Raw genomic sequence first — 25,082 nt, forward strand, 5'->3', positions numbered from 1 at the left:
AATATACAAAGAGTATTTGGAACAACTCCCTCCACTTATCATTCCATTTGTTTTGTCGACCGACGAGGTTGATGGGGATGGAAATTGTGGGTTTCACGTTGCTACGGAACAAATGGGTTACTTTAGAGAGGCGGATATCGAAGATGTCACCCAATGCCAATATTTAAGAAATAAGATGGCGGTACAACTAGTGAAGGACAAGGGTTTTTATATGGAGATGAGGCGAGGAGATAGATACGACAAAGAACAAGAGTTCAAAGACTTAGTTGCGCGTGTGAAGTGCCGAAAGGGATTGAAGACAATCGGATCCAAGTATTGGATGACAATGCCTAAATTTGGATATCTCCTAGCGGACGTTTTGAATTGCGTGGTACATTTCTTTGTTCCTCCTATGTATGGACTTAGCATGACGTTTGCACCCACAAGAACGGCTTGCGACGAGTCGGTTAAAGATAGAAGAATCGTAATGGCATTTGTGAATGAAATGCATTTTATCGGTTTAAGAGTAAAGAAAGATTGTCGTTACCTCCGTTGAGTAAGTGGCACGATTACTTCCCGATGAACCATTGCAAGGATTGGGTGAAACAATATGAGTCCAACATGGTTGATTGGGATCGCGTTATGGACAACAACTTTCCCGCTGAGTTACTCGAATTGATCCCCTCGGATGATGACGATGTTTGATCGTTTTTTTCGAACATGTAATTTGTACAAGTTTTTTGGAAACTTTTTTGTGAAGATATATGATTTAATCGGTCGCAAAAAATGCAATGTTGTCTCCCGAATGTAGGAATCGGGCTCTTTGATACACGTTTTGATTCCGAATATTATAATCGATTGGTAATAATATACGTTTTGATTCTGAATATTATAATCGGTAGAACTCTTAAATATCTATCTACCGATTTGGTGGGTATTTCGAGGCACGGCTATAATTTTTTTTGGAACTATGAAATCGGAACAACAGTATTATAACACTTCAATCCGATTAATCATATTCGGGAATTCCATATTTTATCAAACCGCCGATTAATATTAAAAATTTGAATTTAGAGCACTCAAACATCACATGTTATTCTTTTTTCCCAGTCCGAGATGCAACAATCAACGCGGCTTCGAAATGTAGAAACGACTCTCCTCTCCACTTGGAATAAGCATCTTGTGCCGCAAACCTGTCGTCTCCGTGCCTAGCAAGAATACGGTTGTACTCGGTGCACAATTTTATAACATGGTGCACCCTTGAAGAAACATGGGATGGTTCATAATTGTGGCATGGCTTCTTGTACTTACCAACAAAAGGACCCAATGAAACGTTAATCCAAAATATACGATCGTCCTGCTGTTCTTTGGGTCGATCTTTCACAATGTAATAATTTTTTATCCATTCGGTCTCTTCCTCAACTTGTTTTAATCTTTCTCTATGATGGAATTGTTCTTCACCTCGCTTCTTAGCCTTGATTTCCTCTTCCTCCTCCTTCGTTTCCACTAACGATGGTTTAATTTTTTTGGGTTGTTTGTTTCTTTTTTGTATTTCTTCTTCCATTGCTGCAATTGATGTAGTTGTTCGCTTGCATCTTCGAAGTATGTTGTCGATTGATGATGGACTTGCCATTGAAAAGGTTTTTCATTCTGATTTTTTACTCAATAATAATCGAGAGGGGTTACCCTCCTTATATAGATTAGAGTTCCAACGGCTCTAATTTTTGAAAATATGGTCGTTGAGGTTTCTGAAAATATGGTCGTTGAGGTTTCGAATCAATGATGCACTACAATTGGTTGCTAACGATACACGTATTCCCTCTGAATATGGGTTGTCTAACCTTCTATATTGGCCCTTGGAACCACCTAGAGCCATGGCATGGTTTGTTTTGAACTTGTAATATTCGGAGGATAATTTTTTTTTGTAAAGTCCCGAATGTACGATGGCCCGAAAATCAGAATTTGGGAAAAACTGATACTTTTCAAATTTTGAACTTGAAATAATCGGAAGTAAACTTAGTTACCCAAAATTCCGAATATGGGTTGTCTAACCTTCTATATTGGCCCTTGGAACCACCTAGAGCCATGGCATGGTTTGTTTTGAACTTGTAATATTCGGAGGATAAATTTTTTTTGTAAAGTCCCGAATGTACGATGGCCCAAAAATCAGAATTTGGGAAAAACTGATACTTTTCAAATTTTGAACTTGAAATAATTGGAAGTAAACTTAGTTACCCAAACTTCCGAATATGGGTTGTCTAACCTTCTATATTGGCCCTTGGAACCACCTAGAGCCATGGCATGGTTTGTTTTGAACTTGTAATATTCGGAGGATAAATTTTTTTTTGTAAAGTCCCGAATGTACAATGGTCCAAAAATCAGAATTTGGGAAAAACTGATATTTTTCAAATTTTGAACTTGAAATAATCGGAAGTAAACTTAGTTACCCAAACTTACGAATATGGGTTGTCTAACCTTCTATATTGTCCCTTGGAACCACCTAGAGCCATGGAATGGTTTGTTTGAACTTGTAATATTCGGAGGATAATTGTTTTTTGTAAAGTCCCGAATGTACGATGGCCCAAAAATCAGAATTTGGGAAAAACTGATACTTTTCAAATTTTGAACTTGAAATAATCGGAAGTAAACTTAGTTACCCAAACTTCCGAATATGGGTTGTCTAACCTTCTATATTGGCCCTTGGAACCACCTAGAGCCATGGCATGGTTTGTTTTGAACTTTTAATATTCGGAGGATAAATTTTTTTTGTAAAGTCCCGAATGTACGATGACCCAAAAATCACAATTTGGAAAAAACTGATACTTTTCAAATTTTGAACTTGAAATAATCGGAAGTAAACTTAGTTACCCAAACTTCCGAATATGGGTTGTCTAACCTTCTATATTGGTCCTTGGAAACAGCTTGAGCCATGGCATGGTTTGTTTTGAACTAGTAATATTCGGAGGATAATATTTTTTTGTAAAGTCCCGAATGTACGATGGCCCAAAAATCAGAATTTGGAAAAAACTGATACTTTTCAAATTTTGAACTTGAAATAATCGGAAGTAAACTTAGTTACCCAAAATTCCGAATATGGGTTGTCTAACCTTCTATATTGGCCTTTGGAACCACCTAGAGCCATGGCATGGTTTGTTTTGAACTTGTAATATTCGGAGGATAATTTTTTTTTGTAAAGTCCCGAATGTACGATGGACAAAAAACCAGAATTTGGGAAAAACTGATACTTTTCAAATTTTGAACTTGAAATAATCGGAAGTAAACTTAGTTACCCAAACTTCCGAATATGGGTTGTCTAACCTTCTATATTGGCCCTTGGAACCACCTAGAGCCATGACATGGTTTGTTTTGAACTTGTAATATTCGGAGGATAATTTTTTTTTGTAAAGTCCTGAATGTACGATGGCCCAAAAATCAGAATTTGGGAAAAACTGATACTTTTCAAATTTTGAACTTGAAATAATCGGAAGTAAACTTAGTTACCCAAACTTCCGAATGTACAACACAAATCATTGTTATTTATATGCTCTTCTTTACTTTACGACCGTGACTACCTCCCAGTCCTGCACGACCACGGGTTTGAGCACCTTCAGTTGGAGCACCTTCAGCGCTCGATGAAGCTCGAGTTCTTTTACCCGTCTTTGATTCTTCCACCTTGGGCGGATGCCTCTTCGTGACTTTCTCCCCAAACTGGGCATCATAATCTTCGTTATCCATATTATCAATTAGATCTCTAGCCTCTTTGATCTTCTCAGCTGGCATGGGATCTCCGCTCTTCAGGCATGCGGTTAACATTTTGGAAACACGCTTGAACCTATTCACCTGTTTTTTATACGTAATGACATAACATCAAACGGTAATTACCTAAGATTTATAGGAATAATATAAAATGAACAAAAATATAAGAACACGCACCAGTCTATCATAACCAGCTGGTTTGTCTTTGATGATACAATTATAACTTGAACCCGCCGCAGTAGTGTTGGATTTGATTTCACGGATAACCAAAGGATGTGATACGTTGTTAAACCAACTCATATAGTCTGGAGAATTTTCATCACCTCGGGTGGTTCGTCTACCAGTGTCGATAATGAAGTCATTTCTCTTATCCCAGTTATCAAGAACAGTAGGTGGGCCTGTGTGAACAATCGTGAGATTATCACCACTAGAAGAGCACAACTCCAACTCCAATTTGTAGTAATCCCCCATTTTCTCCACAGGTTGATGTTGTATATACCCGTGTTGTCGCATCACCCTAGAGGGGTTATACATCACATATCCTGTGGGGTGCCACAATGGTCCAAAATAAAGGGACAAGTCCGACCGAACACTTATATGTCCACTGGCTCGATCTTCCTTGTATGGATCAAAGCATACGTCTGAGGCCTTCAATTGGTCCAAAATCTCCCTCATGCGAATAAACTGCTGCTCTTTTGTCCTAGAACGGTTGTCTTCAAATATATACTTTTTTCCTCTAGGAGTACCTTTGCACCACCCCGGGTTCTCTCCGGCCAACTTCAGGGTAGCGAAGTGGTCATAGATCCATGCCTATATACATAAGAAACCAAGTTTTAGTAAATAGATTGTGTATATTCGGTAGTAATTTCCAAACATTATTTCCGATTATATATAATCGGAAATAAAACTGAGTACCTATCCACCGAATACCCAACATTCGGAAATAGATATGGATCATTTCCTAACGAATATGCGTCATTTGGAGTTCAGTAACCTATAGTTTTTCTGGCCTGTATATTCGGTAGTAATATCAAAAGAATATTTCCGATTATATATAATCGGAAAGAAAACTAAGTACCTAGCCACCGAATAACCAACATTCGGAAAAAGAGATGGATCATTTCCTACCGAATATGCGTTATTTGGAGTTCAGTAACCTATAGTTTTTCTGGCCTGTATATTCGGTTCTAATATCAAAAGAATATTTCCGATTATATATAATCGGAAAACAAAATAAGTACCTAGCCACCGAATAACCAACATTCAGAAAAAGAGATGGATCATTTCCTACCGAATATGCGTCATTTGGAGTTATGAATATGCATCATATGTATTGTCTATCGAATAACTATAAAGTGAGTTATAGAGTTAAAGAAAAAACCTGCAATAGAGCCACGTTCCCGGCAATTTGGTAGGTTCCTAGCCTCGAAGCCTTTCTCAACTCTTCCATCAAGAATGCTAGGCATGCCGTGCCCCAAGAATAGTTACCGACTTCATGGAGAGGATCCAAAAGTTGTATAAGGTTGGCGTCGATCCGGTTGCCAGAAGTATTGGGGAATATGACACATCCCAATACATAAAGGAGATATGCGCTGGCAGCGTGGTTCACTTGCTCATCAGTTAACGTTCCATTCTTTTCCTTCTCCAAGGTGCCTCGGAACATATTCATCAAAGCTGTAATGTTGATCTGTCTTGTTCTTTAACTTGCATGCCTCCTAAACTCTGTTGTTGTTGTCTCTTCATCCCAACCTAAGCACTTTTTAGTTAGAGCATAAAGTTGTGCCCAACTTAGCTGCTTTGTGTAGTTAAACTTCACAGATGTGCCTTGGTCGGGAAGGTTAAGAATCTGCACAACATCATCCGGAGTAATCGTCATCTCCCCAAACGGCATATGGAAAGTATCGGTCTCAGGATACGTTCTCTCCACGAACGTCGATATGGCCACACGATCATGTTCCAACAATGAATTCTCGGCGGCATTAGCTAACCCCGAGTTGGCAACAATTGACTTGAACCTTTCACATTCGCCGGATAAAGGCCACGCAAGCATTTTTGTTGGTGCGGCGGTAGGTTTGAGTAGACGGGCCGCATCTTGATGATCCTATTAAAGTACATAAAAAAATCCATAATACAAATATTACGATATAACACATAGACAATACATTAATAAAAAATAGTAATTTTATTACCTCGGTTTCGTATATTTCTCTGGCCCATGAGTCTTTGTATCCAAATAGAAATTTTCCTCCATCCGCCGGTAGCCCAAGGATTGTGCCTGCTGGAATACCCTTCTTCTTCAAGTGCTGAGGGACAAGATGTGATGCTTTCTTAGCAATATCCTTCCTTACACCATCTTTTCCTTTTTTGGCTTTTTGGGTACCACTTGGTTGTCCTTCTTCTTCTACTCTTGGCACTGGATCAACTGGTTCAATTTCATGGTGGGGTGTAACTTGTGGAGCAGTTGGTTCTGCACTTTGTTGAGCGGCTTGTTCAACATTTGGTTGCACCCCTTGTTCACTGCCTTGTTGTTCTACACTTTGTTCAGCACTTGGTTGCACTCCTTGTTGACTGCTTTGTTCTTGTAAGCTTTGTTGAGCACTTGAATTATCTTTGGCACTCCTTTCCCTCCTAGCACTAGCTGTCACTTTCTTCCTCCTTTCTCGACTTTGTCTAAACAACAAAGAAATGAACAATATTTACAAACTATACAATCGGAAGACAAAGTATGGAAATATAACCCGAATGTACACATTCGGACATAAAAGGACACATATTGTTCCCGAATACAAAACAATCGAAAGCTAACTAAACATATTTACAACCGAATATGCATCAATTGGAGTTCAGAAGCTCTAAATTTTTCATCCTACACAATCGGAAGAAAAAGTACAAAACTATAACCCGAACTAAACAAATTCGGAAGTAACAAGACACATATTTTTCCCGAATAAAAAACAATCGGAATATAACTAAACATGTTTACAACCGAATATTCGTCGACTGGAGTTCAGAAACTCTAAAATTTTATCCTACACAATCGGAGGTATAAAACATTATATTGTCTTCCGAATAAATACTGGCCCCAAAATGGGATTTTTCCTATATCAGAAATTTTGAGATTTTTTCAATATATATATATATATATATTCGGTAGTGAGTGTACTTCCGAATACTGTGTGTCTACTTAAATATATTCGGGAGCCAAAAAATTCATTAAACTACCGATTATTACCAGTTTGTATCCAGGAAGATATGGCCAACAATATTCGGCCGATAACCATCAAATATTTCTCCCGAATACTGTCGATGTTCTTGAGAAATGAAGAACACGACTACATTCGGAAGTAAATAAGCATGAATATCGCCCGAATCTGGATAAATAACCGAAAACCCTTGAATTTTTTTTCTCGATTTGTCGAATTAAAGCGAAATAAACCCCAAAAATGATAGATTCTTACCTAATTGGGGCCATTTGAAGTTGACGAAGTGTTTGACTATCGAAATCGCAACCACCGACTACATCGACGGGTACTTCTTCGCGTTCTTCACGTTCTTCTTCATTTGCAGCAACAATTTCTTTATTTCTTGCTAAAATCTCAATCTTTGGATCGATACCCCGAGCAACGTTTTTGGTTCTAGGTCTATGGGTTTCATTTTCCTTATCCATTGTTTTATAAACGAATCGACGATGTTTTGATTTTACGATTCGCGGCGATGTTTCGGTTGAACACAAGAACGAGGGAAAGCTTTTTTTTCTTCCACAATCGGAAGATAATATGAAACTGGAAGAAGAATTGAAATGAGTAGAATTCTTTTTGATTTGGTTTTTATACAGTTTTACCAGAAGGGCATTTATGTAACTTCAATATCATATAGGGTACCCCTTAACTAGAGTCTTTGGCTGGGTGTAAATTGATGGCCCCTAAATCCTTTTGGGTGGCCCCTAAAAACGCGAGGTTTAGCAATCCCTTGGTTTGGTAAAGATTCAAGACATTATACATTCAAGTGTTCCACGAGTGACCAGATAGACTCGGTTATAGAAACTTCTGTCACAAATATTAGATCATGAGCAGAGAGAGTCACAAACAGATGATCATTTTCAAGGGATGTTTTTCTTTCCCTTGTAAGCCCATCCATACACATTCCAAGACCTTCCCATTGTAATTGCTCAAAAACATCATACCCTGAGAGAGACCATATTTCTGATTTATTATTATTGAAACAATAACAGTACACCTAAAATAGAACCCATTTAACACTACAACATCGACATTATCCATAAAAAGAAAAGAAAAAAGAGAGAGAACATTTTAAGTCTTCACAGGTCCATGTAGAGAGAAAGGAACGACAACGACAGGGAGCTTCAGCTATAGAGGATTTAGATACAAGTTCCATACTAAGGAAGCAGACGGAACATACTAAGGAAGTAGACTGAAAATACGAGACAAAACCACTTCACAGCCCTAAGAGACAGAGGGTATAATTTCTTTTGCCAGCATTAGGACTTAGATCCTTGAGCCGTTTTTTCTTCCTAAACCACAGGATGCTGCTTCACCCAGAACTGCTGCTGCTGTTATTAGCTGCTCCTGAGGACCGAGAGGACGCACTGCCGCCTTGATGACCTTTGTTGGCCCCACCTTGTCCATGGCTTGCTCCACCTTTATAACTTTGACTGGTACCACCTGGATTACTATTGCTAGCCCCACCTTGGCTGACGTTAACTAAATGAGTTTTCTTAGGCCCACCTTGATGATCCTGGTTGGCTGTGTCCAAGAAACGTACAACCACACAAGTAATGTTATCTGCACTGCCTCTCTGATATGCTTCTTGCATCAGTCTCCTTGCAGCCTGCTCCGGATCCTCAATGGGTTTGGTCATGGAAACAGCCTCCTGCAAGATGCACATCCCAGAAAATCCAAATTACAAAAAAATATAAATAAATAAATAATGCAAGGGCAGATACTTAGACATGTCCTATAACACCCTACATACAAAAAATCCTGACTCTTTGCTGCAGTAGAAGTTTAGATTAATTGTGCCAAAAAGAATTCTGCACCAAGATTTTGTATTAGACATTAGTGTAACAGTTCTTCGACAAGACTCGGATGACTTACAATAAAGAACGCTAAATGGGACTAGAATCATCAGTTGCAAAAAGACGTGGGCAATAATACTGTCAAAGGTCATTTTCCAAATCTCTAACTTGATGAGTATTCAATCAGAAACAATATATGATACTACTGCTAGGATATGCATCCTTTTCTAGGTAAAGAGTAATAAAACTTGGGCAAGAGATAGATCAAAAACCTCATTGGTGACAACATCCCAGAGTCCATCACTGGCCAGGATAAGAAACTCCAGAGAACTATCAACGACTTCTTCCTGCAATTTAGGATAAACAATAGATAATCAGCCGCAGAAGGAAGTATCTTAAAGATCACGCACAATAAAATAAAAAATCTTTACTCCCTGAGCGACAAAGTTATGCTTCTCAGTTTTCACGAAGAAAATGTTCCAATTTCTTGTAAATCTACTCTCTAGATTACGTTATACTGTGGATGACTGGGTATCGAACATTTAAGGGCATCATATACAAAGGTTAAAATAAGAGAAACAAAATTAAATAACACATTGTCGGTACAGCTATCTTCTGACTTTCAAAACACAACTAGCAACGAGTAGAGCTGCAAGGTGGTTCAATTTAAGGTTCTGAAGTTTCACAGGGTCTCTACGTTTTAAGCATACAATGTCTAAACTATCTACTCATCAACTTATTCTATGCCACTGCAATGTGATTAATAACCATTTCACAGTTTTTATAAGAAGTTCTATATCAAAGCTGTTGTGTCTTCAAAGTTGAATTTTAGCACATTAGTGCACCGAAACATTCACGAAGCTCCACTGAATATTTGATATACGATACTTTTTGTTAGCTCGACAAATTTTAAATGCCTAGGAAACTGGATCCATTCATGAAAATTCTACTGACAATAATTTGATATAAGTCCTACAGACATATGTAACTTATTTCAATGCTAATAAGATTCCCAACCTGAATTTCGGGATCTGCAACAACATACTGCTTCAAGAGCCTATCGCCGAAGGCACGGGAAACAGCAAGCACACCACCAACTCTCCAGGTTCCTGAGCAACAAATGTTTGATTAATTTACGGCACCATGACAGAATGCATTAGATATAGAAATAGCCACAAGAAAGTCAACTAGAAAAATGAGAATATTACCTGCCCACATTACAAAACCTCCAGCATCCTCAATGCGTTGCCGCTCATCAGTTTGGTCTGGCTTGTGATCTCGTGAAACAGCTATAGCTGCACAAAATTACAAAACGATTTGCATATCAGAAACGCAGGAGAAATGTAACAACTTATCTTATTGTGCAGCAGCTTTTGGTGTTTTTATAATGGTAGATAGGCTAATCAACAGACGACATAATACTCCAAAACAATTTAACGTTTCAGCCTTCAGGTGAAGTGTGTCACCACCACCTCAAATACTAGAAATTGCCACTTTGCTCAATATATGTATATATAATTTGGTAGTATAAACAGACAACAAAGATTTATTATCAAAAACCTTAAAGTTGATCGAAAACTTAGTATACCTTCTGCCACGGGATTTTCATCATATTAGTATGTCACCCGAATACGGAATGTTTGACATGCAAATATAGATGTATAAAGAAAAATGTTTTCTAATACTGACCCTACAATCCTATCTCAGCTGTCATCTAGATGAATTACAACCTACTGCTACTACCACTATCTCGGTCAGCATTCCAAAATACTGACCCTCAGTAAACAGGAAACCAGAATGCCTTTCCTTCTTTCTGTGTTTGCTTCGGCATTATCCATGCAGAATAATAACTGTCTACAATAACTACTTGCATCTAAAGACCCGAACTTGAATGTGAAATCAGATAAAATTACAGAGACGACTAATGATATGCCTGATCAGACAGAACTAACAATTTGAGGAATCACAATATTAAAAGCTACATCATCATAGAATTTTAACTAGACAAAAGATTCTCAACCATTTAGGCATAGTGATCATAGGATAGCCTACGTATCAGATTAACAAGAATACAGTAACTACACTTCATACCCCTACTGAACCAACATAAATCAGACAAGATTAACTACAGATGCAAAAGGCAAACTATTTAGATATGGAAAATCTGGGTTGCTGCGGAAGAAGGCTACAAGGTATACCAGGATAATGCAAAGGCTTCTACAGATTCAGAAAACCCATATGATTGCAGAAATTTATTAGCAGGTATCAAGTAAAGTAGCTAGACAAGAATATTTTTTTAGCATACTACAGGACAAATCCCAAGACTTACCATTTCCACCCCTGCAGATAACAGCTCTGGAATCTCCCACATTTGCAACTAGCAAACGGTCGCCAACAAGAATTGCTGTGGAAGCTGTTGAGCCAGCATCTCTATTTTGAGTATTCTCTGATTTCAAAAACTCTGAGTCTGTATGGCTATATGCATCCGCTGCAAAGGCAAGTTACATATTATATAAGCAGTATGTAATAAACAGTAAGCACACAGAAAATCAAGCAACTAAGAGAATCTTCAAATGGGAACAAGACAAGCACCTATAGCTGATTTCGTATCAGAGATGAACTTCGGATGACTGATCAAATTACTGAAAAGGTTTTGTTTAACATACTCTGCTGCCCGGGCACCCCCATGACCTGAAATAACCACAAGTCAGACAACGTAGAAGCGATCCGCATTACCCAAGGGCATGCTCCAAGCTACAAAGATAATGATACACCTCAGCTCTATTTAATAGTTATCCAGTCAAGTTGTAATCATAAAAGTGAAAAGAACAACAGCATAGGGGTAAAATTTTGTCATATTCTGTGAAACAATTTACCCAGCCTACAGTAGCTTATTTTAGGAAGGAATTTACTTCCTACCATCAAAGACGCCGAAAAGACCAACTATTTCTCCATCGACTCCATCAATTCTGGTCTCATAGAAATCTTCCATTGACGACCTTTTTCCAGGAGAGCTTGCATATCCATAGCTGAACTTTCCATTCTGACTGTTCACAAGAGATATACACCTGCTTAATATCGTAAACATATGTGCCAAAAGAAATTTCTATCGTATCTCTCGGAAAAAAATGAAGAGAATGTACAAATCACACTACCAGGTCAGCTTTGCATTCTGATCAACTACAGGATATGAAGTACCTTTCAGTCTTTTGTCTTATTTATGAAATACTGACAATACAAACTGAAATGCAATTACAGTTTTATATGATTTGTATCCAGTTCTTTCAACTTCCCATCAATAAAATAACAGGAAATATTCTATTTGTAAACAGTTATGGAACAACCAGTGGTAAAAATAAGGCAAACAACTAAAGGACAGAATAGACGCTGTTCCGCTGAAAGTGATTTGGAAAATATTACACAAAGCACCTTGACATGCCACAGCTTAGTCTTTGGCGGGGCAGCAGGACGCATAAGATCAACAAAACCCATGTAAACTCATGAACTAGCAGAGACTCACCAATCTAATGGAAGTTGGACTTAATTACCAAGTGTCAGTGACAGTGAGTACAATACTACTTCTTTCACTCTCTGCATTGCTTCACCCTGCAGGTTACAGAGATGAGACTCACTAGACGAATGAAAAGAGCCATACAAGGTGATGGTGTTATATCTTTTGTTCCTACAAGTTTGCCTAGAAATTTACAAGTTTAAGCTGGAATATGTGCTTCTGTCTGTTTAACTGAAGGAATGCTTCTGTTGTGTTTCATCAAACTTACCTGCCCATCCATATCATACGCATCAATCATACAAAGTATACCAGCTTATCAAGGGAGCGATTACTGAAGACTCCAAACAGGTCCCTTAGGCTACCTCTTATATCTTAGCATTAAAATTTAAAAGAACGTGCATGCTTTAACAAGATTCTCTTACCATTAAAAAGATTTCTCGAGGTAAAATATTCTATATTCAACCTCAAGTTTATCTGATCCATTTATTCCGCTATTTATTGTCTTAACATGTCATGATTATGGATGAAAGAGGTTCGGAAGTTCACTAATTTGGTGTTTTTAATTTATGCTTTTGTTTAATGATATATCATTGACACTAAGAAAGATAGATCTTTAATGTTTCAGGGTCGGTTGAATGGATCTATTCCTATCCCACTAACTACAAAGTCCTCCACTACAAAAAAAGAACACTCTTCTAAATTTCTTTGGAATAGAAGTTGTGCATGTAACACTCATGCATCTCAAAATGCGAAAATCATCATCCTAGCAAGAAACCTAACTGACTTCCTAGTATGCTAACTGACTTCAGTTATAGCAAAGAAACCTGGTTGGTTATTATTATTGTTCGACCATTTTTGCCATTTTTTATTCTAGTTGTTATTAAGTTCAAATATGCATGTGTATTTTGTCGTAACGTGGAAAGAACTGGGAAGTTCTTCAGCCATATATGCTAAGAGTCTAGGAAACTTATAGTTATAGATTGTGCAACCAAACTAAGACTGCCATGCAGTTCAATATTTTAATACAAAATCATAATACGATGTTGCAAATAAGTTAATCATTCTGTCAATGGCGCTTAAATCTCTTAGCTTTTTCTAGTCTGCAGTTCCACAACTACCTTAACGACCATAATGATTTCCATTCAGCTTATCCAAAACTAAAGATAATGAAAAGGATTCCTTTGTCGCCCGCAAAAAATGTCGTTTCAAATACGACAAATTTGCCAGGGAAACACATCCAAGTGCGTAAAATACCCAATTAAAACCCAAACCACGCAACATACTCTGAAACAAATAGCAGGGAATCCTAACAGTGAGTCCCACGTATTTGGAAATCTCGCCTCACTAAGAATCAAGATCATCCTAAATGATGATAACGGCAATCTAGTTAAATATTGTTAACCTAGTTCAACATCCACTCTTGTTGTAGATCTCATCAATTACTGATACACCTACCCACAATATCAATTAAAAAACCCATCCACATGAACTAGACATCATAATTATCACATGCAAACATGATTGCAGGTAAGGAAACACAGCATTACATGCAAGGCAAAGATCACAGTTATAACCACCACAATAAATGCATGCAAACACAAATACACACATACAAATCTGGATGAAGAATTAAAGAAACTAGTTGAGTAATAATTATTTTACCTGAGACCCCCGCCACTTACAGGAGCATCATCAACCTGATTTCCGCTGGTAGATAAAACGGAATTCAGGTAGCCCATGATCTTGAACGAGTCTAAACTAAATTCCTAAAAAGACACAAACATATGTATTTATTTGTGTTGAAAGATAACCACCTATAATATTCTATTCAAATTTTAATCTACTACAGATCCCTTATAATCGCCGCATCATCATCTCCATGTTTATGTAACCCTAAAAACCTGCAAAAACAAAACAAATATAATAATAAGATTCTAATTCAGTTCCAGAATTCATCCAATCACACAGAAACTCATAAAAACTAAATCAATTTCACAAAAACACAAATGATTACAAAAATCAGGAGCTGGAACGAACTGAAACACAAATATTACAAAAATCCAGAGCAATGTAAGATCTGTAGGTTCAAAAATTTCATAATCAAATTGCTATCAAGATTTTGAAAATTTGATTGAATCAGATCAAAACAATCACAACATCAGCTCAAAAGATAAATAAAACGAGCCAGAAGAGAAGGAGAAACGGATCACCTGAAAGAGAGTGGAACGATAGAGAAATGCCATGAGAGATTGAATTATTAAGCTGAAAAAAGGTATTTACGACGATTATAGAGAGGAAAAGAAACAAAGAGAGACAGAGATTTTGAGAGCGAGGGAGAGAAAATGAAATGAAATGAAAACCAGGAAGAGAAGGGGCGGTTTGGTTTGGTGAGAGTTTTTTCTTTTTTCTTTCTAGAGAGAGAGAAAGAATTTCGAGAATTTCGTTTCGTTTCGTTTTGTTTTAGAGAGAGAGAGAGAAAATTCGTACGAATAATTTTTTAAAAATATTCGTGATGGGTATACGTGGAAATTAACGTGAGCTACTTGAGTATACGACCTGGTCAAGCCGACATGCATAGGAACATAACCGATATTTTCTCATTTGTTTGTTTACCGTACACGTGTGATTCATGCAAATACTACTTGTGGGACCCTGAATTCCCTAACTAAAAAAACCAGAAAGATTCTATTCCTGGTTTCTACAGCTTCTTATCAGGGAGGGTGAATAGAGGCCTGATCTAGCCTCTACTTGTGGAGACTAGAGGAGAGATATTCATACAGTCACACACCGGTGACCTGTTGAGAACAACATCTGTCAGATTAGTTATATGAGGCGTTTTATGGAGAGTGTCCAAGAATTGGAAAAGACAATCTCGTGGGACAGTAGTCCAGCAGAGGACAACTTATGCCCAATGGAGTCGAACAAGTTTGCCATTCGACTCCCCAATTCCCACGCCATTTGCAGACATTACTGACATACGTACATTACTTGCAGGACGCGGTTTATGCCGTGTGGTAAGATCTTGATGTAGATACAGCGAACAATTTTCCTAGTTGTCTGCTGATCAAAATCAATCAATAATTAGTACACAAAGCTGTGGGTATAAAACTGTTTGGAACTTGAATGTAGTGTGGTTCAACCTCAGCTTTAGTGGAAATTATTGTCAATGGAGTAGACAATAATAGAATAGTATCTAATACGGTAATGTTTTCAAGACTGGTAATTGGATTGTGTGATAAGACGGGTGATTAAGCAACTCATGTTCTCATAGGACAATCATCCCAGAATTTCTCGCTTCAGGAAAGTAGTTCATACCTGACACCTCAGTCCCATTCTTAGCTGCTTACGGATGCAAATGTTCTTGCCCACTTGCAGTTAAAAAAAATAACTACAAAAGTTTGTAGAATCACAGATTTAAGGCCACAACAGATATCTGCAGAACATCAACTGAGTTTATCCTTCAGAACAAGTAAAGCATGCCCCAGTGGGATGATCTTTGGTACATTTGAATCAGCTTTTCAATTGTGAACAGAAAGACATCAGGGTTCCAACTTTAATCTGCTGAACAAGACAAAATCATATAAAGCTTCCCAAGAAGCTTCACCATTACATACACGCCTCCCTATCTGCACAGTTATTTTGACTAATATATCATACTTCTACAGATATACATTACTGCAAGGTTTAACCCATAAGATTGAGTATTCCTGTTTAAGCACCACTTTGGGAACCAACTAAGAGTAAAGTAACAAAAAGGAGGAAAACTTTCCCTATCTGATTGTTACTGCGTATAATGCACGAGGTCCAATACAAATTTCTTAGGAACCTCATTTACATAAAAATAAATTCAGAAATGCTAAAAATCGACGAATCTGACCAGTATATGTACTCTTCTTCGCAATAGAACTTCTCCCATATCGTAGATAATGTGCTGCTGAGACGATCAGGTATGACGGCCACCCATGGAAGTTACACAGTATAAAAGAAAACCCCAACCTCGGGGTATACCTCAGAAGCCCCAGGAGCCCCTATAAACCCCTGCATGACCCCATATCCCCAACTCTTCTGCTTCGAAGTTTTATGTGCGTTTCCCAGGAGGCTAAATATCCAATCAGCCCCGACACTATATAAACATTGGACAAAATTTAACCACCTGATGTTTACCGATGTTCAAAATCATCGGACCTGTACTTCTCTTGCTCCAACTTATGTAGATACTTGGAAATACAAAGAAAAAGAGCTTCCGGGAGCTCTTTATTAGAATGCTTCACCAAAGCACCGATAATCTCTATATTGAACCGATGAATCTCAGGTTTTGCCGCCAGGCGTATAATCATGGCTGCCCACACTTCTGGGGCAGCCTTTACTGCTCGATAAAGTGATTGGAACCCGTTATTCAGCCTATCACTTGCAGTGGGTCCCTGCTGATAAAATCCATCAGTAATCAGAAAATTATAAACAGGCAAAAGTAGCACCCTCAAAGATGTAATGGTAACCCATCGGCTCGGGCATTGACAGTTTTATTAAATAGTGATTTCATTAAACACTGTTCCATGAGGTGAAGGAACAACTGTCTCGAAAACTAGGCCCTTTTTATCAACCTCCCCTGTACAGAGTATGCAAGAGTAATATCATGTATTATGCGGCTATCAAATCAGATATAAATGTTAAAACATGCTAAACTTGAGTTAAGAAATAATATCGATGCAAAATACTCTACGAGCCCCAAGATAACAAGAAATGACTGCAGGGGACCATACAAATATTTTTTGTTCTTTTTAATGCAAATTACCTCATTTAGTGGATCTTTCTTTTGAAATTTCTCGTTCAAGACACGTGGAAGAACTTCATCTTGAAGAAAGAGATCAGCTGCTTTAATAATGTCCTGAACTAGAAAAACCCTCACCCTCCAACCCTTCTCTGACAGAATGAAATGAAAAAGATCTTCGGTCGCAGCAACAACAGAACGCATGTCAAAGAATTTCCATCCAGAAGCAGGGTTATCAAGAGGTTCCTCGGCTGATCCAGTAGCTTGCTCAGAGATTGCAACAACCTGAAGCAGAATATAGAGAGAAATATAATTTCCAACAAACATCTCTGGTTCCTTACTGTGATAGAACTGAATAAAATTGCAAATGAGCAAGGTTGGAAGAGAGTTGGTAGATGTAGTGGCAAATCAAATGGTGGTACAGTGAAAGATCAAGAACTTTCACTTTACCTCTCAACTCCTTCCATTCGAAGAATTTGTTAAATCAAATGGCTATGATATGTGATCTGCCCAGATTTTACAGTATAACATTCTAACCAATAGCCAGTAGAAAACTCTAACTAATAGCATATGATAGCAATAAAACAGGAAAGAGATGATCTACCAGGCGTTCAAGCCGATTCCACCTAACGGAGCCATCATTACGAATAAGTAGCTGCATCAATATTTTCCTCATATCAGGATGAGGATCTGCAAGAAGTCTTCCAATAACGAAAGGATATGCACTCTCCACAACTTTGAATTCAGGATCCAGTGCTTTCGCAGTCCCTTCAAGTGATCCTAAAGCTCTTATTACCAGTGCATAGTCTGGAGGAAGACAAAAGTTGAATTCGTACATAACTTCATATAGTTGGTTCATTATACCCTGGAATCAAATACCAAAACTGATCAGAACTTGGTCATTTTCTACTTCAACCTTTGAATCTACTGAAAATATCACTCGTGTAAATTGACTTCTACAAAATTAAGCTTCTACTTGTTGTTTGCTAATCAATTCAGAACCTTCTTTGAATTATAACATAAGAGCAGTACCAACATCTGAACATATTGAAGTTACTTCCTTCTGTTATGTTCACCACTTATCTTTAATCTTGGTGTGAGTGATATGAAAATACACATTTTGAATTCTATATGTCAAATAAAAATCGACGAATATAGCCAACCTGGAAATCTTGAGATTGCCGGGTTCCGTCGCCAAAAGATGCTTTTAACGCATCTGCAACTGCCTGTATATCAACCCCTTCAGGTATAAATCCCAGAGAAAGGAAGTCGTTTGCTAAGCCCAGAGAATCACGGTTAACATAGTGTACAAGCTGAAAGATGTGAGAAGTTACAACCAATTACAAAACCACACTGAGACAGATGGAAAAAAGCCCAAAATAGTACATATGACGAGTCATTTGTGCATACGTAAACAAGGCATGTGACATGTGACGCTGATAGTTTCTTTTGGGTTCAACAACTGCTAATTTTTGGCGTCTACAGTTCTGTATGATAGAAAAACCTGTAAATATGGTCCTATCCAAAGTACCTGTGCACAAATTCGCTGTTTTTGGGGACTCAACTTTGGTGCTAATTGTGACACCTGATATTGGCAGTCGGATCTCACCGGTGGCCATTTTGTGAACTATGAACCTTCAAGACGTGCTATAGAAGCATTTGTGAACTATGAACCACACATTGGGTACGCGATAACATGGTTAATGGATCGCTACAAAAAGAAAATAATAATAACAATGAATGCAGGGTGTACCTTATCTAGTACAGCTATTTCTGGTTTCAGTAATATGCAAAATAAAGCAAGTGCTCAAAACAACAGAACGCTTACCACTTGTATAAGGCCAATTTGATAATGGCGAGGAATATCTCCCATCATACCAAAATCAAAGTATGCAAGGTTACCGTCTTTCGTAGCAACTAGATTTCCGGGATGGGGATCAGCATGGAAAAACCCCACCTCAAGCAACTGCCTCAATGAGCAATGAAGCCCCTGTTAAACCAAACAGAAATCAATAATATAATATATATAAAAAAAAAATTTACTATTATTAATAAGGCAAATAGAAGAAGAACTTGGTTGGAAGCCTACAACAAACTGCGCTCCAAAAAATAAAGATTATTATTATTTATTTATTTATTTGTTTGTTATTTCTTTTTTATTATTATTACTTTTTAAAATATTATTATTATGATCATGGAAATACTAATATTAACTGGAATTAAATCACGAATAGGAAATTTAGAGCATGCATGATTAGGTATTGTGCATTGGACAAGTTGGTTACTGTTTTACGTTGTGATGTACCACAAACAATTCCGATCTAGAACGTGTAGGCTTGACGGATTTGACCATCATGGCATGACCAGTTTAGGTTTCAGTATAGAAAAAGGTTTTTTTTCCTTTTTTGAAACATAAACATACGAAGTTCAGTAATTTGTAGCACAGCATAATTTCCATATGAAGGTGAATACACAGTCTACATGAGGACAACCTTTTACTTATACCAAAAAAAAAAAAAAATTGATAGGCTTAGACCCCTTGCTAGTTTGGGGTTGCATGAGTGGCTCGTTTCACCAGTCAAAGTTTGGCTCCGACAGGCACAGAAAGCTAGGTTATGTAAGAGACAAAAAAAGATATCTCTCTCAGTTTTTTATACATAAGTATATGTGGAAAGAATTATGAGTTTCTCGGGCAGAAATACAAGAAACGGGCGGTAGGAAACTACTTTAGTTCAGATGCACTAGGAAATGGAAATGGATATAAGATCAAACTAGGAAAAGCCGAAAATGTTTTGGAGCTTACTACCTCAAAACTGGTATCCCACTAATTATATGTAAAATTGTGAGTTGGACTGAGAGAATCATCCAGCGATTCATTGAGTGAACCATGTTTCTAGGCTAATAAAGTAATGAAACTGCGGGCAAAGCCACTGATTAAAATGATAATCAGAACAGGATTTGAACTATGGCTCAAGCTTCATTGGTTGTTATCAGTATATTGGTTTCAACAGTTGATGCTTCAATTTCCTTTCTCATTTAAGCAATAAATTTATCCTTGTCAGCAACAATGTAAGACACTAACTCAAAAATCAATACCTACCTGGTCAATAAGTTCCTTCCTGTTCAACGAGGCTTTGCTCAAGCGGTCTGCATCTGTAAGCTTGATCCCATCAATCCATTCCATCGTTAGTACAGCCTTTCTCGTGAGGTTCCAATATATTTTTGGAACCTTAATATAGGTTATATTCTTTTTCCCTGCAACATCAGCAGCTGATGTTCTTTCTTGACTATTCTGGTTGTGGCCTATCAATCAACACATGCTTGTGCTAAGTTTCATATCTAAGACTCGAGAAACAGTACACATAAATGAAAACACCCATCATGAAATCCATATTTCGTACTTATGACCAAGCAGCTAAGATGATAAAACCATAGCGAGTATTGTGGGGATCAAACTAAATGAATCTTCCCTACAGCACCCAGGTAATGTTTATCAATAATTCAATCCCTTTAAATAACCTAAGCATGACCAACTAACAACCAACTGGATAGAGCGAAGGTGGAAGATAAGTTTGCTCTTTCTATAAGTTTGTTCCAACCAGTGAGCATTGTGGGGATTAAGCTAAATGAATCTTCCCCACAGCACCCGGGTGATATTTATCACTCCCTTTAGATAACCTATGTATGACTAACAAGCAACCAACTGGATAGAGTCAAGATGCAAGATAAGTTGGCTCTTTTTTTTGATATAAGCTTGGAACATAATATTGAAATTACATGTTGCCCTGAGGAAAATGACAAGATTAAAGACATTACCTGGGTATGAGCCATACAAAGAAGCAAAGCGTTCAGCATTTTGTCCCTCAAGGATGTAATCAATCTCTTCAAACATGTGCCGGACCTGCCCATTCACGTAAACCCTGTAAATATGATCAGCATGTCGCTTGACAATGGTCACACAAAATAAAGGTAGATAAATGAAACAAAATAAAACAAATAACTCATTCACAAACTTAGCATGTTGAAAAAGATCAATGAATGTTCTGGTTGAAGTTCAAATGCCATCTTACACAACCTCTTCTGCTTCTTCCGCCGTGACCCAAACACTAGACAGCCTATTTGCTCTATCAAGTCTTATGTAACTAAACTCTAGTGAGAGCATGCGTTGTAACATTCCTAATAGCTTATCCAGAGAGAAGAGGAGATTGCCAACAAATAACCCGTGAGATTATCAAATCATGTTAAGCTTTACTTAGATCTCCTAGAATTCATAAAGTGGCACCCTGGTGCTCTACAATGGAGAACGCCTATAATAATTAACGCATCATTTTTCACTTAGAAATTTCCCCATCTGTCGTAGGATGAAGACAGATTACCAAAGAATATCTCCTATCTGAGAGCTGATTACTTGAGGTTGTTACAAGTAGTAACATAAAAATAAGGAATTGAAATTAAAGTTCAGCAACGTTGAAAAAATTTCAAAGAACATGCGGAAATCACTTCATCGACTGTGAACTGAGCATCCTTGGCATCTCAGAAACAACAAGAAGTCATAGCTCACCATCTCATTGACTGCTACCAAAAGATCTTTCCGGGCATTTGCAAATCTCTTCAGCTGGCCTCCAATCATATGAAATAATAGGGCATCAAGTGTCAACGAGAGTGACATGCCAGGTCTCTGGACTTTAACAGCCACAAGTTCCCCAGAGTGCAGATGGGCTGCAAAATATTAAACATGAAAACATGTCAATAAGATGAACAATATATTTGCATCCTTAAGAAAACACTTCATATTGTATAAGAAGCATCAACATCATCTGAAGGATAAAAGCCCACTTGCACATAATAAAACCATCTAACCTTTATAGACCTGCCCTAGGGATGCTGCTGCGAGGGGTTCAGAACCTATGTCCGCAAATATCTTTGATAGTGGAGCTCCCAATTGAGCTTCGATAGACTTGTATGCCAGATGTGTTGGAAAGGGAGGTATTTGATCCTACAAATGCCAATCAAAACAGAAAACTTTGAATTTCCAATTACAAGATTTCCCAACAAAAATCGAAGAAAATGGCCATGCAAATAATGACCTTCAATTAAACCTGTCAAACAGGAGAATGAAACTAATATACCTGTAGCTTGGCTAGTTCTTGACAGTAAACAGAAGGTAGTATATCTGGCCGCGTGCTCAAAGCCTGCCCAAGCTGTAAATTCGAAGCGAACACTCTTACTCATCCAGGGGAGAAATCATAATAACATTATCTAAAAGGAGCATAGTGTTGATCATAAATTAGGAGAAAAGGATTAAGCAGAATATGTAAACAGGATGTAACTCTAACTAATCCATAATCCAATATGGAACGAAATAATGTTTGTTTAGCAATCCAGTCAAAGAACATAAAAATCAAATCGGTCGGATTAAAACAGCTATATGAGTCAAATGTGAAAGAAACTTGCCTTCACATAGAAAGGCCCCAAACGGATTAGAGTCTCCCTGAACTGCAAAGAACTGAACGCAGTCAGAGCAAGATAAGACCAACAAAAAATTGCCTAAAGGTTTCAAACATCTGTATCATTGCTTTTTAACTCTTCTTTGTAAATTGCAATCGGAATGGATATCTAGGATTGAGCATGCCTCTATAGACAACCATGGAAGTGATGTAAGTAGACCTCTTCATACGAATTTACAACAACATACCTTCCCTTATAGTGACTTCACAGTGCAAATCAAGTTTTAAAATGTTATCCAAGGACAGTTTATAACATTAAAAAATAAAATTATTAGCATTTGAGTACGCATTCCACACTGCAAAACACTCATATAGTTGCCTAGCCTCCTCATTTGAGGTCTTAAATATTCACAGTAATTTTTGCATCTTTTGCACTAGAAAGCAAACAACAAATTTGATGTTTCATGTACCAAGATAACAATCACATCATCACTGACGCGATGCCCACTGACTTGGGCCACAGAAATGCAGCATTCAGTTAAAAGCTGACGAGCACCAGAAAGTATGTATTGAAAAAAAAGAAGAAGAAAAAATAATACTAATACCTTAATAGCTCGGCTACGAATGTCTTGAAGAAAAAAGTGCCATACAGTTAATTTTGTCAACTGAAATGAGATAACGGCTGCTCTATACAAAGCCAGGAATGGCCCAAAACGGTAATAAGCTGAAAGGTTTCTGGAGCTATAATTTCCAAGCGCGTGACCAAATTCACTCTCCAAAGACTCCTTTCGTAACTTTGCATATTCTGCAGATGGCCTTTCGCCATGTACGCTAGTAAAACCAGTTGAGTAACTGCAAATGAACTACAAGGCTCAGCATAAAAGATACTGAACCGATAAGAGCAAACATACCATTTAGTATAAGCTCTTCCCTAGTCACATTTTGGTTTTCATGAAATCATCTAGCTCATCATGGATTTATTCATTTTCTGACGGCTGATTTCATGTGCTTGGTCGTGGAAAACATCAATTACAAACAGGTTTAAAAGAAAATTCAATGAATTCAGTCACAGTGATGACAAAAACGATTTAGTGTTCTTTATAAAAGTGGATCAATTACCCGCAAACATGGGCGACTACTTAAACAAATTAATGTTAATGTGCTTTAGCTAGAAGTGGAAAGGGGAACATACAAAATAGAAGTCGCCTCGTTAACTATCAGATTCACAGACTTTTGAAGGTTTTAAGTCTGGTAGTACCAGTAAATATATGGCTATGGAATGCTTCCAAAGAATGAACCAAAATAATGTAGTCTAACTTAACAAATTTAAGAACGAAAATACAATTCACTTACAAGTGATGTTGCAGTGAGTACACTGAGAACAAACCAGAACTTCTTCGTCCTCCAAAATGAATACGTCTCAAACCAATCATGTAAGTAGTATTCGACAAAACTGTGTTAGATGCTTTATCATGTTGTAAAGCTGCAAAAGAACAAACGACAGGATAGAACTATATTTACTTATCAAGTTTCATAAGTATATTTAGTCAGAAAAGATGCAGATGCATGCGACAAATAATATAACATTTGAGAATCTTATATGTTTCGCGAGTATTTGGATGTTTACTAACTTCAAACGTACTCTTTAATTCTTCAATTGATGCAGTGATATGCATTATATATTTCATCATCGAGATTTAGATGGAACCATTAGGAACTAATAAATAAACATAAACACGATATTTAGAGGCAGTTCTGGCACCGGACCATTCATAATCTTATATATTTTCCAATTACAACCCCATAATTACACCTTCCCCTGGACTCACATTCAAATGTACTAAGCAGCTCTACCTTTTCCCTCAGAAGTATAATACTATAATCAGCATCTTGCCGTTTACAATGCTTAGAAATTTCTAAGTCACTGTAACCCTAAGAAATCATAAAGAAGTTCAGCCAATCAAACACTAAAACAAAAAGTGGAATAAACACAACAATTAAACAAACAAAAATTCTTCTCCAATTTGATGAATCGCAGTGTATGATGAATGCTTCTCCAATTTGTAACAAAATTTTACTCTAAATTTGAGGGTTTTGATATACCTGAGGAGAGAGTCCCGAGTGAATAATGCCGGCGTGTAAGAAGAGAAACCATCCGCCGTTTATTGAAACTGTTGCTCGTTAAGACATTCTTCATAGGGCGAGTCAGCGAGTGACTGACGACTGAGTTAGTGAATTTAAATGACTCGTTCCGTCTGGAAGAGAAGGGGAGAGAGATGGAGTGTTATACTGTTATTTACTTCTCGGGTTCTGATTCTGCCGTGGTTTGGAGAGAAGGACACGTTGCGGAAAAGGGAGAAAACGCTGTGCCACGAAGTAGACTACACCAGGGAATTGCATGTACAGTGAGTAACTGCGAATTTTGCTGGTTTTAGTTTGGCCCTACAGCATGTTATAACTCGTCGGATCCGGTTTACCCAAATTAATCGAGGTATATAAAAAAAAACAAAAAAACTCGTCGGTAAAGAAAAGTTTATTGATCAAAAGAAAATAGGTACAAAGGCTATATCACCCTATACAAGAAAA

The 25,082-nt window shown here is 37.6% G+C and overlaps 2 protein-coding genes across 6 annotated transcripts; both read right to left on the minus strand.

Annotated features, from left to right (window-relative positions):
* Positions 1-7,915: 7,915 nt before the first annotated feature.
* LOC113358598 (probable protein phosphatase 2C 59) lies at positions 7,916-14,739 on the minus strand. The gene is made up of 9 exons (XM_026602199.1): positions 14,492-14,739; positions 13,944-14,182; positions 11,690-11,817; positions 11,363-11,461; positions 11,100-11,258; positions 9,979-10,065; positions 9,788-9,879; positions 9,043-9,117; positions 7,916-8,625 (listed from the first exon to the last, which is right to left on the minus strand). Exons 2-9 carry the CDS (start codon positions 14,018-14,020, stop codon positions 8,287-8,289), a joined length of 1,056 nt encoding a protein of 351 aa, XP_026457984.1. The 5' UTR covers positions 14,021-14,182; positions 14,492-14,739; the 3' UTR covers positions 7,916-8,286.
* A 990-nt stretch (positions 14,740-15,729) lies between these two features.
* LOC113358599 (uncharacterized protein slr1919-like) lies at positions 15,730-24,889 on the minus strand. Of its 5 annotated transcripts, none has more exons than XM_026602200.1 (14): positions 24,600-24,888; positions 23,850-23,979; positions 23,102-23,348; positions 22,504-22,545; positions 22,179-22,250; positions 21,910-22,045; positions 21,611-21,768; positions 20,866-20,950; positions 20,150-20,352; positions 18,878-19,039; positions 18,213-18,362; positions 17,654-17,914; positions 17,074-17,334; positions 15,730-16,705 (listed from the first exon to the last, which is right to left on the minus strand). In XM_026602200.1, the coding sequence occupies exons 1-14, from the start codon at positions 24,691-24,693 to the stop codon at positions 16,442-16,444; spliced, it is 2,265 nt and encodes a 754-aa protein (XP_026457985.1). In that variant the 5' UTR covers positions 24,694-24,888; the 3' UTR covers positions 15,730-16,441. The 5 variants fall into 5 exon arrangements, with proteins under 5 accessions (XP_026457985.1, XP_026457988.1, XP_026457987.1 ...); XM_026602203.1 differs by lacking the exon at positions 24,600-24,888 and adding an exon at positions 24,351-24,367; XM_026602201.1 differs by having other exon boundaries at positions 15,731-16,702; positions 24,600-24,886.
* Between the last annotated feature and the right edge of the window lie 193 nt (positions 24,890-25,082).

The sequence above is a fragment of the Papaver somniferum genome, chromosome 3 (genome assembly GCF_003573695.1).
Source record: "Papaver somniferum cultivar HN1 chromosome 3, ASM357369v1, whole genome shotgun sequence".
NCBI lineage: Eukaryota > Viridiplantae > Streptophyta > Magnoliopsida > Ranunculales > Papaveraceae > Papaver > Papaver somniferum.

Bases quoted from the DNA above. Each gene is read 5' to 3' on its own strand.
- LOC113358598 (XM_026602199.1), bottom strand. From the start codon at position 14,020: ATGGGCTACCTGAATTCCGTTTTATCTACCAGCGGAAATCAGGTTGAT. The intron at 11,259-11,362 runs GTGCTTGTCTTG...TTGCCTTTGCAG, and splicing joins TGATACGAAATCAGCTATAG to CGGATGCATATAGCCATACA. The intron at 9,118-9,787 runs GTTGGGAATCTT...CCTAAATTGCAG, and splicing joins TTGCAGATCCCGAAATTCAG to GAAGAAGTCGTTGATAGTTC.
- LOC113358599 (XM_026602200.1), bottom strand. From the start codon at position 24,693: ATGAAGAATGTCTTAACGAGCAACAGTTTCAATAAACGGCGGATGGTT. The intron at 22,251-22,503 runs GCAAGTTTCTTT...TCGAATTTACAG, and splicing joins TGGGGCCTTTCTATGTGAAG to CTTGGGCAGGCTTTGAGCAC. The intron at 19,040-20,149 runs GTAGGTATTGAT...TTGGTTTAACAG, and splicing joins GGAAGGAACTTATTGACCAG to GGGCTTCATTGCTCATTGAG.